Genomic DNA, 20,350 nt, shown 5'->3' on the forward strand with positions numbered 1-20,350 from the left:
GAGTTTCTTAGATAGACACATGAATGATAGAAAAATAGGGGGCTATGTGAGAGGGAAGAGTTAGATAGATCTTAGAGCAGGATAAAATGTTGGCACAACATTGTGGGCCGAAGGGCCTGTACTGTGCTGTGGTGTTTTATGTGAACATATAGCAAGGTCCTCCCTAGCAAGCTCCCTAGCAAGGTCAGCATTTATTGCCCACTCTAATTGCCTTTTAGAAGGTGATCCACTGCAGAGAGCATCAGTCCTTCTAGGGAAGGTACTGCCACAATGTTGGGAGGGAGTTCTGGAACTGCGAAGATGAAGGAACAACAACTTATTTCCAAGTCAGGATGGTGTGTGACTTGGAGGGGAACCTGCAGGTGGCGGTGGTGGTCCCCTTTGCCTGCTGCCTTTGTCCTTGGTGATGGAGATCACAAATTTGGGAGAAACTCATGGAGTGGCCAAGGCAAATAACTACCAGTGATTTATCTGGGACATTGTTGGCTGTTTCTTATACCAGTAAATATAGAATTAATTATAAAATCTTCCAGATAAGCATTCACCAAGGCATGTAAAAATATAAGCATTATGTTTGCAAGAATACTTGAGAATGTCACATTAATGCTCAACTAAATTGCAAAATTTGTGTAATTGTCTGAAGTGGTTCATTAGCATTTAATTACTTCACCTCTTAGTTTGCCTGTTTTTGCATTCCTGTCACAAGACACTTCAAATTACCCTTGAGGTAAAAGAAGCTGATGTTTGCAATTATATTACATGGAATTACATAGAAATCCAACCCTACCTGTCTGCACACAGGAGTTCTCCTCAGTTATATTCTGCTTGTTTTTCCCTCGTACTTAATCAAACAGGAAAAAAAAATCAGAAAATACTGGAAACAGTCAGCAGGAATGAGAAACAGAGTTAATAGTTCAGGTCAAAGACCCATAATCAGAGGTCAATGAAATCAGTATCCATTTCCTCAGTCACTCCATTCTAGTTTCACAACCAAACCATTTTCTGGATAGAGGATTCACCAAAATTTGTTGTTAGTAACTGCCTTGATGTTATGCTCATTCGTTGTGGTCTTCCCAATGTGACCACTTCCTACAATTACCCTTGAAAAGCCCTTCTAAAATGAAGAGTGTGATTAGTCCATAAGGTAACTTTTAAGGAGAAAAGAGCCTTACCTGTTCTGTCTCTTCAGATAATTACATCCTGCCAGTTCTGGCAACATACTTGGAAACCCATTTCACAAGTGCTTCTGAATCATTTTCTAAGTACACAGAGAGGGAATATGCATTGTATTCCAAGAGTGATTTAACTAAGCTTCTATACAAGCTGTACAGAATTAGAACTCTTTCAAAGAGCCCAAGGGATCCTTGACAGAGAACTTGTACCCTACTGTTGTCAAAACCTCAAAGGCTTAAAATGCTAGTTGTTTCAAATGCACAAGAACACAAGTAAATAGGAAAATAAGTGCAGGAATAGGCCAGTCATTCCTCCATCCCCGTCAAGCCTTCCCCACTATTCTATATAACCGTGGCTGAACCATGCTGGCCTCAACTCCTCCTCTGCCCCAGTTCCCCGCAGCCCTCAATTCCTCAAGCTTTCAAATACTTATTGATCTCCACTTTAAATTCATCTAATGATCTGGCCTCCACTACACTTGGGGGAAGAGAATTCCAGAGACATCAATATCAAGGTAGTCACCAATAAATCCAAGAAGGAATTTTGAAGCAGCCTCCATACAGAAAATAGTTTGGTTGTGAAACTCACTGTAGTATGGAGTGACTGAGGCAATGAACACTGATTTTATTGAATTCTGACCTGAACCATTAACTCTGTTTCTCTTCCCACGGATGACCTGCTGACTGTTTACAGTATTTTCTGATTTTATTTCAGTTTTAAATGAGGTGCATAGAAATTTCTTTTCTCAGAGGGCAGTGTTTTGTAACTATAAATATGCCTCTTTAAAATTATCCATGTGCAAATGCATTTGGTAAACTGAGTGATTAAATGGATGACACTTACTCAATGGGGAGGAAATGTAACCAGAAACTGTATGGTGCCAGAAAACTAAGAAGTCACAAATAATCTGCCGGAGGAGCTCAGCGAGTTGAGCAGTATCTGCGGAAGGAAACGAATTGTCGACCCAAAACGTCAACAATTCCTTTACCCCCACAGATGCTGCTCAACTCGCTGGGTTCCCCCAACAGATTGTGTGTTGCTCCAGTTTATAGTATCTGCAGTCTCTTGTTTTTCAAAACTGACAAGTCAGTTTTGTTCAAAAATACTTTACCTCCATTGCCATCTGGAACATGTTCCAAGCAATTATTTCTACTAGGACTAAGGCTCCATTTTGTAATCCTTGGCACCCAGACCCTAAGATTATAGGTTCTCTGGGACAAAGGCTACTTCTTACTTGCTGATTGTATGGAATGTAGCAAGGTGAACATCAAGCATTGGTGTTGGGCTCCATTGGGTTAGTCAGCCACTGTGACTCATTCACTGGTGTCCCAAATTCATCTTATTGATTGGTTGGTTGGTTTGTTTGACCATCTCAAGGTTAGGTCATCCAATAAGGAATTTCATTTGAAATGAAATGATCTGTCTGGATAGCATGCAAAAAAAGTTTTTCACTGTACCTTGGTACATGTGACAATAATAAACCAATTCAATTCAATCCATGTAGATCATTTCATTGAGGTAGTACAAGGGAAAACAATAACAAATTGCAGGATAAAGTATTACAGTTACAGAGAAACTGCAGTGCAGGCAGACAATAATGTGCAAGGCCATAACGAGGTTGATTGTGGGGTCAAGATTCCATCTTATCGTACTAGGGGACCATTCATTAGTCTTATAACAGCGGGATAGAAACTGTCCTTGAGCCTGGTGGTACGTGCTTTCAGGCTTTTGTATCTTCTTCCTGATGGGAGAGGAGAGGAGAGAGAATGTCTGGATTGGGGTCCTTGATTATGCTGGCTACTTTACTGAGGCAGTGGGAAGTGCAGGGCTCCACTGAGTCAGTCACCCACTGTGACCCCTTCACTGGGCTTCCAAAGTTCATCTTATTGAAGCTTATAAGATTCTGAGGGGCTTCACAAGGTAGGTACTGAGAGGATATTTCCCCTCATGGGGGAACCTGGAATTCTTTACCCAAAGGAGTTGTGGAAACTGAGTTATTGCAAATATTCAATGCCAAGAAAGATAAACGTTTGAACAGCAGGGAAGTAAAGGGTTATAGGGGACAAGTAGAGGACCAGGTCAGATCATCCATGGCATTATTGAATGTGGGAGCTTGAAAGGTTATGGGGAAGAGGTCAGAAAGTGGAGATGGAACTTTCTCACTATTGGAGCGGGCTCAGGGTCTGCTTCATTTCCCCTTCTTCTCTTCCAGTGCCCATTAAGTGGTCAGCAACCAGACCTCTCCAAATATCAAAAAGGTGTGTAAAAATCCCAATAACATTAGAAAAATTGTAGCACACCAGTCCAACTAAAATTAATTTTTTATTGCCGTTAGTTCTAAGCTTTAACAAAAATTGAGGGCAAATTGCAGAAATTTCCAGAAGCTAGACACAAAAGCAAATGGACAGTTAGCTCACCTTGGCTCCTCCCTATGGCCCAGTCTCGAAGAGACCCCAACTTAGTGAGCACAGGTTAACATTAAACAGGCCTCACACCTCAGCTGAATTCCCAGGGCACCAATGCTCAATATAAGAGGGCATGGCTTTAAAGTAATGGGTGGGAAGTTCAAGGGAGATATCAGAGGAAGGTTTTTTTACTGAGAGAGTGGTTGGGGCATGGAATGCACTGCCGGGGGCGATGGTGGAGGCAGGTACATTTGTCAAATTCGAGAGATTGCTAGATAAGCATATGGAGGAATTTAAAATAGAGGGATATGTGGGAGGAAGGGGTTAGATAGGCAAGGTTTAAAGGTCGGCACAACATTGTGGGCCGAAGGGCCTGTATTGTGCTGTATTATGGTACTATGATCCTATAACCTTGGCATGCTGCCAGCACTTGTGTCTTCCCCGGGGACCTTGGCATAATGCAGTAACTAATTCCATGCTGGCTGACACAGTGGCAGAGGTTCTGAATGAGTAGATGTTGGTGGCAGATGCCCACTGGGCAAAGGTGCCAACACTGTCGATTGGGTACACATTCAGATGCAGAGGAAGCAATCCAGCACTGTGTCCTAGCTTTGGGTTTCCACTACTGAAGTTTCCTCCAACTTATTTCTGTGAAAGAACCTGCCTAATTTGCAGAGAATGCGATACCTGGTTTAAATGGCCATCTGTAATAACAGAAGCAAGTTCTGACCCAAGCTGTTCTGCAAGTGTACAACTGGCATCCATTGCAATGATTTGACAGGTATAGAAGGATCCAACAAGCTCCAGCTTTGGTTTTGATAGTCAAGTCAAGTTTACTGTCCTTTGCACAAGTACAGTTGAGGTACAGGTACAATGAAAAACTTGCTTGCAGCAGCAGCACAGGGACGTAGATAAAGACAACACACAGAACATGTTAAATATAAATTATACATGAATTTTACAAGACAGTGAAGAAAATGATTGTGCAAAATAAGACATTAGTGCAAAAATACAATTAGAAATAAGTCCATGGTCGTGTAAGAGGTGGTCCATGGTGTTCCGTTGCTGAGGTTTGTGCATGTGGGTTCAAGAACCTGATGGTTGTAGGAAAGTAGCTGTTCCTGAACCTGGTGGTGTGGCACTTCAGGCTTCTGAACCTCCTGCCTGACGGTAGCAGCAAGAAGAGGGCACGGCCCAGATGGTGGAGATCCTTGATGATATCCAACTCTGTCTCCTCAGGAGAAAAGTGAACTTTAAGAATGTTTGCTCTCTTTTCTTTCAAATAAGATTTGTAAGCCAATTTGTTGAACTTGTTTCAACTTGTATTCAACTTGATGATTACATTTTTAGCAGAAAGAAATAATTATTTTCTGTTCCTTTCTCTTCTTATTACAGGTGGGGAGGTTCCTTACACCACCTTAGCCACTCGAATGATGATGGGAGTTTGGTGGCTGTTTGCGCTGATCGTCATATCCTCGTACACAGCAAACTTGGCGGCATTCCTTACAATTAACCGCATTGAAAACTCCATCCAGTAAGTGCTCACCATTGGAATATGGCTGCTTAATACTGAGATAGGATGCCAACAATGGATTCTCACTGCAACTGGGATTATGGCATTGTGATTGACTTTGTGCAGGATGGTATGCTGACCTTTTACTGTGAGAGGATTGCATTATTACCAGGCTTATGTGAGACTGTGCTGCTTTGGCCTCCCTACCATAAAAAGAGGAAATTCTACAGCACCCATCAAAACGCCATTGTTTGGGGGAGAGGAGCCCATGTCAGTTTTGTCTAAGGCTTCCTCGTATAGAAAATATATCCTGCAAGCAGTCCAAGGCAGTGTGCATGTTAGATCAGGCCTTGTGCGAACAACAGCTCTGCCATTGCAGGACTAGCAGTGGAAGCCAGATAGGCCATAAGAAGGAAGGACTGCAGATGAAGGACTGTAGATTGCATGCAATTCTGGTCACCTCACTATAGGAAGGATGTCAAGGCTTTAGAGAGGGTGCAGAGGAGGTTTACTAGGATCAGGAGCGGTGAGTTCAGATCCCGACATCTCAGCAGTGTGAGTGGCTTGGTCTCACACTCTGTCTAATTGCACGCAATCTACAGTCCTTCATCTACAGTCCTTCCTTCTTATGGCCTATCTGGCTTCCACTGCTAGTTTACTAGGATGCTGCCTGGATTAGAGGGCATGTGCTATCAGGAGAGGCTGGACAAACTTGGGCTCTTTTCTCTGGAGCGGCGGAGGCTGAGGGGTGATCTGTTGGAGGTATATAAAATTATGAGGGGCATAGATAGGGTGGACAAGCAATATCTTTTTCCCATTACTGAGCGACCCAATACCAGAGGGCATGCATTTAAGCTGAGAAATGGTAGGTTCAGAAGAGGCGTGAGGGGTACGTTTTTTAGAGAGTGGTGAATGCCCAGAATGCATTGCCTGATAGGGTGGTGGAGGCAAATTCATTGGGGGCTTTTAAGAGGGCCTTGGATGGGCACATGAATGAGAGGCAATCGGAGGGATATGGGCATTCTGTAGGTAGGAGGGATTAGCTATGTCGGCACAACATTGTGGGCCGAAGGGCCGGTTCTGTGCTGTACTGTTCTATGTTCTATGAAAAGTTAGGGGAGACATGGAGGATTAGGATATCATGTGAGGATGGGTAATGGGGAGGGTGTATCCCTAACATTGGGGAGAAAGTTCTTCTTTCTCAGTGGCTGTCCCCACTGCTTCTCTCCTTTGCTGCCGATGTCCACAGCATTCCCCAATTACCTTCTCAACTAACAATAACCCTCCAACCAGTCCTAGAACTACTGACAAGAATCACTGTGAGCCATGCAGCCCATTGAGTCTTTCAGTCACATTTCCCCACTTTTTCTTTTTCTTTATCGCTCTGATTATTTCCTTATATTCAAGCCCCATGTCCCCTCAACACAATATCTCCGAACATTTCCCAGACCCTTCTCCTTGATCCATTGCCCACCAACTCTTCTGTTCTACTTCACAACCCCATTTACTTACTGACCAACCTGTGGTGGGACATGCCCCCTAAAGCGCACGTGCGCGCGCCCGCTCTCTCTCTCTCTCTCTCTCTCTCCCTCCTCCTCTCTCTTTCTCCTCTCCTCTCTTTCTTCTTTCTTTCTTCTCTCCTCTCTCTCTCTCTCCTCTCTTCTCTCCTCTTTCTCCCCTCTCTCTTCCTTTATGATTTGTCTCTCTCACAGTCCCCTCCTCCCCAGTTCCCGACAGCTCAGGCCCATTCCATTTCCAGCCAATTTCCCAAATGCCACCCCCCCCCCCCACCGCCCCACTCGCAATGGGGGGGGGAAGGGCATGGATGAACATCCTATGATGGCAGGTTCAGTGTACAAGGCCCGTCCAATCACGTGAAACACCCTGTCCCTCAGCTCCCTTTATTGCACATTCTCGGCACTTTACAATTCCGAGGTCAAGATCTTTCTCTCTTTGTCGAGCATTTTGGAGGCCAGTTATTATTAATTGACAGGTTTCATACTGCAATCAATGTCCAACAGGCTTGCTGGGGAATGAAACAATGCTCACAAGATTTCTTCAGGATTGATTTCTTTTACAATATGTAATATCATAGGCTGGGTATAGAATGAAAATGTAATATTTTCAATTGTAAACTTTGTGAAAAGAAAAAAGCAGTTGTGGCATAGCTGTTGTCAGAGATGACTGTGAACACAGGGGACTCTGAAGATAGCCTTTCACTCAATTAATTCTTAGTCGCAGCTGTGAACAACAGCAGAATGCAGTAAAACGATAGACTGAGAGCAAATGATTGGGACTTCTTTGGATTCTCTGGGTAGTGGTATGAATGTTGAATTTGCTACCAGTTGGTAGGATGGAGACAAAGACCGGCGATGCATTTAAATGGAAGTTAGACTGATACTTTGAGGAGGATTAGAAGGAGATGGAAGGGTGAGAGATAATGTGGAGAAGAAACACTGGCATGGAGCAGCTGGATCAAACAACCTTCTTCAATGCTGGGAAGTTTTATGCCATCATGGACTGGACCCTCGGTTAACCTTGACCTCTCAGTTTGTACCACGGTTATTATAGTGGAATAGTGGTATCCATGAGTGTCAGAATTAAAGCCAATACAATAGTTCTCCTTTATATTTTGTTTAATTGAAAGGTTCAGTTTTGCTAAGGGGTGATTTTCTATACACAGGGCTGCTAGTCATAGTCATGGAGTTGTAGAGCTCTACAGCACAGAAACAGGCCCTTCGGCCCAACTCGTCCATGCCAACCAAGATACCCACCTAAGCTCGTCCCATTTGCCTGCATTAGACCCATATCCCTCTCAACCTTTCCTATCCACACACTTGTCCAAGTGTCTTTTAAATGTTGTTATTGTAGCTGCCTCAACCACTTCCTCTGGCAGCTTGTTCCACATACCCACCACCCTCTGTGTGAAGAAGTTGCCCTTCAGGTCCCTTTTAAATCTTTCCCCTCTCACCTTAATCCTGTGCCCACTAATTTTTGATTCTCTTTCACTGGGAAAAAGACTGTGTGCATTCACCCTATCTAGTGGTATTGTTGTTGTCACGTTCAGAGATACAGTGAAAAGCTTTTGTTTGCATGCCATCCAGACAGATCATTCCATACATTAGTACATCGAGGTAGTAAAAAGGAAAACAGAAGGCAGAATAAAGCATTACAGTCTATAGTTACAGAGAAAGTACATTGCAGGTAGACAAATAAAGTGCAAGGGCTACAACGAGGTAGATTGAGAGATCATGAGTTCATCTTTTATCGTACAAGAGGTCCGTTCAAGAGTCTGATAACAGCGGGATAGAAGCTGTTGTGCATTCACCCTATCTCTGCCAGACTGTGTGCATTCACCCTATCTATACTCTTCCCATTGTGTTCAAGTGTCTCATTTCAATGCTTTTAATTCCATGTAGTTCTGATATGGAAGTTTGCTGCAATCAACTTAATTTCTTATGTTGCAATAGTGGCTGTCTTCCATTGAAAATATGAGTTTCAACTCATAAAGCTGCATCTTTAAACAAGGATTACGCATCAGTAACCTAACCAAAATGAAGGTGAACAAGCAATAACATCTCCATTATGCAAGGAGTGCATGGTATTCTGTAGTAAAACAGGGAGGGCTGTATGTACTCAGCAATGGTGGAGAGAAAAAGCAACAATGTCTCAGGTGGTTAATCCTTCACCCACTGCTCAGTATTCTCCTGCAGTCTCAGTCGAGTCTGAACTCACCACAGTCTGACCCAGAGGCAAGAGTGACTTCCAAGCTATGATTCAAAATAACGCAGACTAAGGTGCTGGTTTGATTAAGCACACCTATTTTGGATTTCAAATAGCTTTATCTCATTCAGGCTCTTTGCTTTTTATTATCTCTGTCTCACCACACTGAGACACAAGTGCAAGACTTGTTGCTAAATATTGCTTCTTTAGTGGATATTTTTAACTGTTCAATATATTTTATGACAATATTCTTGCAATATATTTTTACATAGAACATAGAACAAGGAACAGTACAGCACAGGAACAGGCCCTTCAGCCCACAATGTTGTGCCAAACTAATTAAGCTGGTAATTAAACGTCTAACTAAACTAATCCCTTCTGCCAACACAATGTCCATATCCCTCCATTCTCTGCACCTTCATGTGCCTATGTAAGAGCCTCTTAAACACTTCAACCGTATTTGCCTCCACCACCATCCCTGGCAGCGTATTCCAGGCACCCACTGCTCTCCGTGTAAAAAATCATATCCTGCGTATCTCCTTCGAACTTACCCCCTCTCACCTTAAATGCATGCCCTTTAATATTAGACATTTCGATCCTGGGAAAAAGATACCAGCTGTGCACTCTATCGATGCCCCTCATTTTGTGACAATCTTCCTGTAATATACTTTATGACAAACATTTCATTTCTTTGTTTCCCATCTTTGCTTCTTAATATTTCTCTTGTTTGGTGAGGTTTCTGACCAGCACCTTCCACCAGTGCTGACATTTTCTCTCAATATCCTGTCCAATGTGTTACACATTCATTGGGGTATAAAAAAGTATTAGCTGGGAAAGATATTTCCTGTAAGAAGACCTTTGTGGAAAACATTGGGAGTTTATGAAACGGGCCACTCATTAGAGATCTGCCACTTAGTTTTTAGTCGTAGACTCATCGAGTTGTACAGCACAAAAATGAGCCCACTATGTCCAAACTGCTCGTTGTACCTACCTAAAGTGCCTCTGTTAGGTCCGGAACCTTCTATGCCTTACTGATTGAAGCACTTGCTCAGATGCTTGTTAAGTGTGAGAGTACCTGCCTGCACCACCTCTTCAGGCAGCAGCTTCCAGACTCCAAAAAAATTGCCCTCAGATCCCTTCTAAACCTCCTACCTTTAACCTATGTCCTCCTGTCTTTGACTTCCCCACACTGGGAAAAATACTTGTACTATCTATTTTCTCTTTCTCTGTCATAATTTCAGATACTTCTTCCAGGTCATCCTTCAGTCTCCTCCGTTCTAGGGAAAACTAACTCAACCTGTCCAATCTCTCCTCATAACCACAATGCTCCCGTCCTGAAAACATCCTGGTGAATCTCCTGTGCACCCTCTCCAGTTATACTCATACCTTTCTTATAGTGTGGTGACCAGAACTGCACACAGTTTTTTTTACATTGTAATTGAAAGAAGTTTGTCGTAAAATATATTGCAGGGATATTGTCATCTATTCATCCACTGTCTAGCAGTGTTTGATGGAAGGTCCGTGCTTCAGTGCTGGGAGGATGACACAAGGACAGAAGGGACTTCTGCTTGCCGTGATTCCATGGTCACGCTGAGGAAATGTAACTTCTTTGACAATTCTTGATGACATTTTAGGCTCAAAGCAATTGCAGTGACTGTGAGCGAGAGATCATTCAGCCTGCTGACTGGCAGTCAAAGGATTAACTACAGGGGTTCCAAGAGAATGCAGATGCTGGAATCTGGAGCAACAAACAATCTACTGGAGGAACCCAGTGGGTCGAGCAGCATCTGTTGGGGGGGCGGGGGGGAAGGAATTGTGGACGTTTTGGGTTGAAACCCTGCATCAGGATTTTGACCCACTTTTCGGAGGGTTTCAACCTGAAACAATTCCTTTCCCCCATAGATGGTGCTCCAGAAGAATGTTAGTAACTACAGGGATTTTGTAGTGGAAGGTGGATGCCTCAGTCGAACTTTGCACTGACCATCAATCCTACAATCTTCAAGCCACTCCCTCACTGCATCACTGAGCTCCGTGGAGTATATAATCCCCTAGCCCCTGCACCAGTGGGCAGCCTCTGCTACCCAAGATTTTCCAATGAATCTTTGGATTGTTTGTTGGCAGGAACCTTCTGGCTGGTTGAGACCTCAGGAAGGAATAGGTACAGCCTGGGACTCAGGAGAAGTTGTAAAATGATTGAGATTTGTGACATAGAGATCTCTTGACTTTGTGATAGATTCTTTCCAACCGCTCAAGAGCCTTGCATTAGTAAATGACCAGATTTGACTTTGAATGCCTTCTATATGAGGTGGCCCAATCTCTTTTTTTCAATCCCTCCTCCTCCCAGATATCCATAGTGACCCCTAGGTTGTGCCTTACACCTGCTCAACCTACCCAAGTGATTTACTCTGAGGGGGCTGAGCGATATGGCGAACTGACCTCATTCCCACCAGCCATCCCAAAGAGATGACCCAGCCAAGAAAAACCACCAGAAGTTTCCTTGACAACCACTGTGAAGAAGATTGAATTATCTGTGTGCATGAAGACCAGGCATATGGTCTACAGTACACACCTATAATGTCTCTATGGTATAGAAGTTGACCATCACTTTCCATTGGGAGTTCAGCAAGTTCACTGATGGGCCTTCTGTGTTAATCACAGAGAAAAGAGCCAGTGGGTGATGGGTCAGGAGATCCCGTTCTCAATTCAGCTTCAGGCAACCAATGAAGGCTTTGGACAATAGGTATGTTGTGCTCTAGAAAGTGAACATTACTCCATTGGCCCTCGTTCACATTCAAATTCCAGTGCCTTAATTTATTTTGAACTCTGAGCAAGAGAAAATTGCTGGTAAAGTATGAAAATAATATTTTCTCCCATCTGCGTAGGAAAATGATGAGGTAGAAATCTAATTTCACCTGATCTCCATCCTGTTATTGAAGTGAAAATGCCCCCCTGTATTTTGAAAGGGAATTCATCCAGGCAACTGAGATAACCTGAAACTCAATTCAAAATTCTCTTCTTTCACTGTAAGAGGGCTAGTGTTCCCAACATGTTCTGCCCAAAGTGAATAAACAATCTTCCTACCACTCTGTCTACCTCACAATCTAATGCACACACGTTCAACTCCTGTGGCACTGCTTAAGAAAATAGGAAACTTTTTCTGAAATCTGACGCAGGAAGAAACATGATGATTGCACAAAGGATGTGGCTTGCACAGGTTTTTAATGCGCTGTCAATACAGGCTCCATGGAAGGAGAAAGACTGCATTTTGCAATGAACTAAATTCGATATTCTGAAAACACATGCTTGCACCAAGCATTGGTCTCATTTAGAATTGCACATTTTGGAGGTGACTAATTGATCTTGGAATCAACGGCTTGGAATAAATTGCTTCTCAACCACGTTTTAAAATGACAAAACCCATATAATGCAGAACATTAACTTGGTAATGGCTCCAGCAGACTACAATAGACACTGAGACATACCTCTCAAAGAAACTAAATATTTCTGTCATTCTAAGTGAGGCAAATCAAAAGACATTCACAGTTTAACCTTTCTGTGATCTTAAATCAAAATAAATGAATGAATGTAACAATTATACAACAAAGTAGAACTCTGCATTATTAACTTTATCTCGTAGTTAAGCCATACAATGATACAAAGGGAGGTTGAGAATCCAAAAGTCTCAAGTACGTTATCTTCTACAGGGCCGGTTTCTTCATTGGCACAGATGAAACATTAGTGGGGGAGAGATGAGATGGGTTGGGATGTGGTGAGAATGCCTGATTTCCGAATTCCTTTAATAATCCACCTTTCTTGTCCACGTGGACCACATTAAATGCTTGATTCCTCAGCCCCTCTGCAATGAACCCTTACATATCAAAAGCTATATTAAGAAGGAGTGCAGTTCTGATTCACCAGGATGTTCCCTGTGCTCCAATAATTAGATTATACGAATATTTCATAAATTAGCACTTTACTTCATGGAATAGAGATTTAATGATGTTTTTTTAAATAATTTAAGATATGAATGGAAGTTATGGTGTAGATAAGGAGAGATTTTATTTATTAAAGATGTGAGAGTGTAGAATACAGGGACATATCCTTAAAATCAGTAGCAAACCAGACAGGAGAGAAATTAATACATTCAAATGGGTGGTAATGTTGTGAAACTCTTTCTCCCACCATAAGCCATCTCAATTAAATTTTTAAAGTTGAATATAATGACACAATTCCAACCAGCCAGAAGATGCTTGGATGATTCTCACGCACAGACGCCATGGCCAAGAAAGCTCACCAGCGCCTCTACTTCCTCAGGAGGCTAAAGAAATTTGGCATGTCCCCCTTGACATTCACCAACTTTTATTGATGCACCATAGAAAGCATCCTATCTGGATGCATCACGGCTTGGTACGGCAACTGGTCTGCATGGGACCACAAGAAGCTGCGGAGAGTCGTGGACACAGCCCAACACATAACAGAATCCAGCTTCCCCTCCATGGTATCCATCTATACCTCTCGTTGACTTGGTGAAGCAGCCAGCATAATCAAAGGCCCCACCCACCCGGGTCATTCTCTCTTCTCCCACCAGGCAGAAGATACAGGAGCCTGAGGGCACGTACCACCAGGCTCAAGAACAACTTCTATCCCACTGTGATGACTATTTAATGGTTCCCTTATACAGTGCAATGAGATGGACTCTTGACCTCACAGTCTACCTTGGTATGACCTTGCACCTTATGGTCTACCTGCTATGCAATTCCCTGTAGCTGCGACACTTTGTATTCCGTTATTCTTTTTACCTTGTACTACCTCAATGCACTGTGTAATGAATTAATCTGTATGAACGGTATGCAAGACAAGTTTTTCACTGTACCTCGGTACAAGTGACAATAATAAACCAATTCCAATACCAATCATGGTGCCTGCACTTCACTGAGTGATTGGGATTGTTCTTATGCATATAATTAACATATAACTATCCTTCTCTCACTGCCTTGCATGAGAAATTAGCCCGCTTTGAGAGACAGGTTTCTGTAGTTTGTTTTCTCTGCTCTTTAAGCAGATCGTTTACTGAGTAAAGTTGTTTTTGTAAGTCACATGTACATTGAAACACACCGTGAAATGCATCTTTGCGTAAAATGTTCTGTGAGCAGCCCACGAGTGTCGCCACGCTTCCACCGCCAACATAGCGTGCCCACAACTTCCTAACCCGTATGTCTTTGGAATGTGGGAGGAAACCGGAGTACCCGGTGGAAACCCACACAGTCACAGGGAGAACATACAAACTCTTTACAGACAGCGGCAGGAATTGAACCCAGGTTGCTGGCACTGTAATAGCATTATGTTAACCACTACACTACCATACCATAGACTTTGCTTTGAGTCATGTGCCTATGGCACCTCCAGTTCATAAGCTGTTGCAGTGTGGTTTATAAATGCAGAATAATTGTAAATCTTAGATTGATAAGTGTAGATTAGATAAAATAGCTTAATGAACATACACATCTGCTGTGGCCTCACTAAAAGGAAGAACAGTCAAAGATCTGAATGGGCTTCTCACAACAGTGTAGCGGTTAGCATAATGTTATTACAGCGCCAGCAACCCGGGTTCAATTCCAGCCGCTGTCTGTAAGGAGTTTGTATATTCTCCCCATGTCTGCGTGGGTTTCCTCCGGGTCCTTCAGTTTCCTTCCACATTCCAAATACGTACGGGTTAAGAAGTTGTGGGCACGTTATGTTGGCGCCGGAAGCGTGGCGACACATTTGCTGGCTGCCCCAGAACCTTCTACGCAAAAGATGCATTTCACTGTGAGTTTCAATGTACATGTGACCAATAAAAACATCTTATCTTGTCTTATTTCTCAGTGTCTTAGCAGAAGGAATGTCACCTTCTGGTTTGACAAGAAGTGAAGCCTTGTCTCCATTGCCCATAGCCTGAAGTGATTGCCATTCCAATGTGCAGGAACGTATGGGTGAACTTTGACCACGAGACAGTGTGGAGGACGATGAACTGAGCATGCTGACCTCATACGTCAATTTGCCAGTCCATGTTCCAATTAACGACTAACCCAATCATGTAACAGAATGACATAAAACCTACCCTAGAGTATTTTTTGTTGCTGATGCTTTTCGTGGATGACATATCTCAACTTGAATTGCCAGTGTGCCAGGCAAGTAAGTCAGAACTAATAATGGGAATTATCCTACAGAAAATAGTAAGAAAATAGCAGCTGCAAGCAAAGAAGTTTGTTTGAGGTCATATTGAATTATATTCAAGGCAGAAACATTTTTGGACTTTGGGGAAATCGATGGTTATGGGTAATAGGCAGGTAAGTGAAGCTGAGACCGAGGTTTAATCAGCTGTAAACTCAGTGAACGGTATAGCAAATTTGAGGAGCCGAATAGTTGACTCCTCTTCCGATTTTTTTTAACCTGTTCTTATGCATTCCCCTGGTGGTATCAGATCGTATGCCTAACACTACCTCATTCTATGATGGTGGAGGAACTCAACAGGCCAGGCAGCATTTGTATTTTTCATCGTTCTCTGCCATGTGCCCAGGGCCGTTATTTCTCATCGTTCTCCGCCGTATCCACACTCTCCTCCACGGACGCTGCCTGGCCTGCTGAGTTCCTCCAGCATCATTGTGTTTTTCTTCTAGATTCCAGCATCTGCAGTCCTTTGTTTCACTACCACGGACTATATTTCTTTTTCTCTCTCTCAACTTGTGCTTGTGTCATTGTTTATTTCCGTGCACATGTAAACTGTGAACAATTTATGTTAACTTAAGTTTATGTATTTGGTATTGGTATTGGTTTATTATTGTCACGTACCAAGGTACAGTGAAAAACTTGTCTTACAAACCGATCTTACAGGTCAATTCTTTACACAGTGCAGTTACATCAAGTTAGTACAGAGTGCATTGAGGTAGTACAGGTAAAAACAATAACAGTACAGAATGAAGTGTCACAGCTACAGAGAAAGTGCAGTGCAATAAGGTGCAAGGTCACAACAAGGTAGATCGTGAGGTCATGAGGTCTTATGTTTGTCCTTGTCTTGTAATGTACTGTGCTGCTGCTGCAAAAAGCTAATGTTCATGGCATTGACACCCTGTGTGTCTATGCCCGTGACAATAAACGTGAACTTGAACTAGAGAGTGTTGATAAAGTTTAGCCAGGTTGGAGGAGGGGTTTGCAAAGGAATTTGCCCAATTCTTCTTCCACTTGAAGTGATGGAGGAAAATAGCTTTGTTCTTCAACAGATCTGTGTCCCTGGCCACTGCAATTTTCTGACTTTCAATCGCACCTCTTTAGATCCAGTACAGATGCAGGAGAATGTTGCCTCATGAGGATGGATCACATTTCTGAGCCATCACGATTTACATCCACCTCCGTAATGACAGTAGACTCCAATATACCTCAACACGATCCACCGCTGATACATTCATCTATCCCTTTGTTAATCCCAGGTTGATGATTCAAGGGTAGTGCTTTAAAGCCAGCCTTGCCACAACAAACCCCAATTATCCTGTGTTCACCAACTTCGATCAGGTCTCGGTGAAGCAACACACTGATTTTAAAATTTCACCCTCCTTTTCAAATCCCTCCATGATCGTAACCTTTCCCTGTCTCCAGAATCTCCTTTTGCTCCAATAACACTGAGAAATATCAGTGTTCCTCTAATTCTGGTCTCTTGAGCGCACAGGATGTAACTGGTATTGGTATTGGTATTGGTTTATTATTGTCACTTGTACTGAGGTACAGTGAAAAACTTGTCTGCATACCGATCATACAGATCAATTCATTGCACAGTGCAGTTACATTGAGTATGTACAGAGTGCATTGAGGTAGTACAGGGTAAAAACAATAACATAATACAGAGTAAAGTGTCACAGCTACAGAGGAAGTGCAGTGCAGGTAGACAATAAGGTGTAAGGTCATAACAAGGTAGATTGTGAGGTCAAGAGTCCATCTCATTGTATAAGGGAACCGTTCAATAGTCTTATAACAGCGGGATAGAAGCTGTTCTTGAGCCTAGTGGTATGTGCCCTCAGGCTCCTGTATCTTCTGCCTGATGGAAGAGGAGAGAAGAGTGAATGTCCCAGGTGGGTGGGGTTTTTGATTATGCTGGCTGCTTCACCAAGGCAGCAAGAGGTATAGACGTGGAGAGGAGGCTGGTTTCCATGATGTGCTGGGCTGTGTCCACAATTCTCTGCTGTTTCTTGTGGTCCTAAGCAGAGCATTTGCCATACCAAGCTGTGATGCATCCAGATAGAATGCTTTCTAATGTGCATGGATAAAAGTTGGTGAGTGTCAAAGGGGACATGACAAATTTCTTTAGCCTCCTGAGGAAGTAAAGGCACTGGTGAGCTTTCTTGGCTGTGGTGTCTACGTGGTTGGACCAGGACAGGCTACTGGTGATGCTCACTCCTAGGAACCTGAAGCTCTCAACCTTCTCGACCTCAGCACTTTTGATGTAGACAGGTACATGTGCATCGCGCCCCACCCCACCTTCCTGGTCAATGACCAGCTCTGTTGCTGACATTGAGGGAAAGGTTGTTATCATGACACCATTCCACTAATCTCTCCATCTTCTTCCTGTACTCTGACTCATCATTACTTGAGATACAGCCTACAACGGTGATATCATCTGCAAACGTAGATGGAGTTAGAGCAGAATCTGGCCACACAGTCATGAGTGTATAGGGAGTAGAGTAGAGGGCTGAGGACACAGCCTTATGGGGCACCAGTGTTGAGAATAATCGTGCTGGAGGCGTTGCTGCCCGTCCTCACTGATTGCGGTCTGTTGGTCAGGAAGTCAAGGATCCAGTTGCAGAGGAAAGTGTTGAGTCCTGGGATGTATTGTTCCATTTATGAGGAGAAACTGGACAGGCCAGGATTGTTTTCCTTGGAACAGAGGAGGCTGAGGGTGGAATCTGATAGAGGTGTACAAAATTATGAAGGCCATGGATAGGGTAGGTTGTAGGAAACATTTCCCCATTGCAGAAATGTCTAAAACCAGTGGCCAAGGGATAAGGGATTTAGAGGGGATCTGAAGAATTTTTTCACCCAGACGGTGGTTGGAATCTGGAACACACTGGTGGGGGAAGTGGAGGCAGAGGTTCTCACAACATTTGAGGAATATCTTAAATCCCCAAGGCCTACAAGGCTACAGATCAAATGCTGGTAAATGGGAATAGTATAGATCGGTACTTGATGGTTAGCATGGACATGGTGGGCCAAAGGGCCTGTTTCTGTGCCATATGACTCTATGACTCTACAACCTTCATCCCACTTTCCAGGATATTTCACTCATTAGAGCAGTTTTCAACTGTTTTGACAAAGTAAGGAGCACACTGTATCCCAAACGACCAAAGCACGGAGGTGGAAGTATTTTCTGGCTGGACTGATTGAGAATTAATTAACCTCCCCTGACTACAGAAGACAACTCAAGACTTCAAAGACATTCATGTTGCTTTCACCGTCATCATTAACAAACCCCCTCATGGAATCTTCAATGGGGTTTGGGACCTCCAATTCTCACCCTAAACCAATTATGGTGTGATTTTTTTATTATTTCAAAGATTTCAGCTTTTAAAAATACCTCCCACAAATCACAACCCAAATAAGATGTCAACAACAACATGAATTTCTACAGTGCTCATAATTAAATAATTGCTCATAATTAGCTTTTCACAATTAAAGTCCATGGTTCAAGCCTGGATGTTATATCCAGTCGCAATACAACAAATTTTACTTACCTTATTTTTGTGGCTACACTAAAGGAGGCCATTCAGCCCACTGGGGAGGTGTTCATGTTAGATCAAAGGGGAGCAATCCCATCAGTCCCATTCCCTCTCCTTATTTTCCCTGCATCCCTGCAATTTTTTTCTGTCTCACAAATGGTACTAGCTTAGATGGGCATCTTGGTTGGCATGGATGAGTTGGGCAGAATGGCTTGTTTCTGTGCTGTATTACTCTATGATTCTCTCACTGTCTCTCTCTCTCTCTCACACACACACACATGCACGCACGCACGCATGCACACACACACACACACACACACACACACACACACACACACACACACACACACACACACACACACACACTCTCCCCATCAATTCTTTTTGCCTTCGAACCATACCAAGGGACAATTTACAATAACCAATCAACCTGCCAATATTCCTTTGGAATGTGTGAGAAAACTGGGTCATCTGGTGGAATCTCACATGGTCACAGAGAGAACATGTAAGCTCCACAAAGACAGCACCCGAGGTCAGGGTCAGACCCCAGGAGCTGTGAGACAACAGCACCAACTACTATGCAACCAAGCTTCCCTCTCTTACAGTCTGGTTCCTTGCAAACCCAAGGCTTGGCTTCCATAGACGCAGGCTACCGAATGTCCAGTGAGCTCTTCCCTGAAGACAGCTAACCATTCTGAAAGATCTGCACATGGTCCTCCAAAAAAAAACACCTCTTTTAATCCCATTATCTAAAGTGTTGTGAAACGATATTTCCCCAGATCAAACCACTTGGCTGATTGTACTAAGCTTTGTTTTTATGTTACAAGGGAACAGGAGATTAAGTCCTCACCAACCATAACACCAATCCGACGGTAATCCCATTTTTTCATTCTCCCCACATTCTCATCAACTTCCCCCCAGATTCTACCACAGAGCTACTCACCAGGGGCAATTTACAGTGGCTAATTAGCCCACCAGCCTGCAGCTTAATGTCCTTCAATAGCGACCTGGGTTCGATTCTGGCCGCTGTCTGTAAGGAGTTTGTACGTTCTCCCCGTGTCTGTGTGGGTTTCCTCCGGGCGCTCCAGTTTCCACATTCCAAAGACGTACGGGTTAGGAAGTTGTGGGCATGCTATGTTGGTGCCGGAAACATGGTGACACTTGCCGGCTGTCCCCAGAGCACTCCATGTAAAAGATGCATTTCAACAGTGTGTTTCGATGTGCATGTGACTAATAAAGATATCTTATCTTATAATCAGTCAGATGAATAAAATAAGATAAGATAAGGTTTCTTTATCAGTCACATGCACGTCGAAACACACAGTGAAATGCATCTTTTGTGTAGGGTGTTCTGGGGGCAGCCCTCAAGTGCCGCCACGCTTCCGGCACCAACATAGCATGCCCACAACTTCCTAACCCGTACGTCTTTGGAAAGTGGGAGGAAACCGGAGCACCCGGAGGAAACCCACGCGGACACGGGGAGAACGTACAAACTCCTTACAGGCAGCGGCCGGAATTGAACCCGGGTCGCTGGCGCTGTAATAGCGTCACACTAACTGCTACACTACCGGGGAGAGTGTACTTAAGTGGAAGACATGAGGAAGAGAGTAATAGGAGTTCAGGCTGATGGGATTGGAGGAAGCTAATGGCTCCACCACTGGTGGTCTGGGTTTTCAAATACCAAGGCCATAAGGCCTGAAATTTCCTCCACCTCATTACTTCTCTTTTGTCCTTTGGAATGCTCCTTAAAACCTTTCTCTGTTGACCATCTGTCATAATACCTCCTTATTTTT

General features: G+C 43.4%; 1 protein-coding gene across 4 annotated transcripts in view; it reads left to right on the forward strand.

The window, feature by feature from the left end:
• grid2 (glutamate receptor, ionotropic, delta 2) overlaps window positions 1-20,350 on the forward strand; it is a 930,013-nt gene that overhangs the window by 808,993 nt on the left and 100,670 nt on the right. For all 4 annotated transcript variants that reach the window (XM_052010062.1, XM_052010063.1, XM_052010064.1 and 1 more), the window contains one exon: window positions 4,974-5,112. In XM_052010062.1, coding sequence (XP_051866022.1) covers window positions 4,974-5,112 — 139 coding nt within the window. The remainder of the gene's footprint in view (window positions 1-4,973; window positions 5,113-20,350) is intronic.

This window comes from Pristis pectinata, chromosome 2 (genome assembly GCF_009764475.1).
Source record: "Pristis pectinata isolate sPriPec2 chromosome 2, sPriPec2.1.pri, whole genome shotgun sequence".
NCBI classification, from domain to species: domain Eukaryota; kingdom Metazoa; phylum Chordata; class Chondrichthyes; order Rhinopristiformes; family Pristidae; genus Pristis; species Pristis pectinata.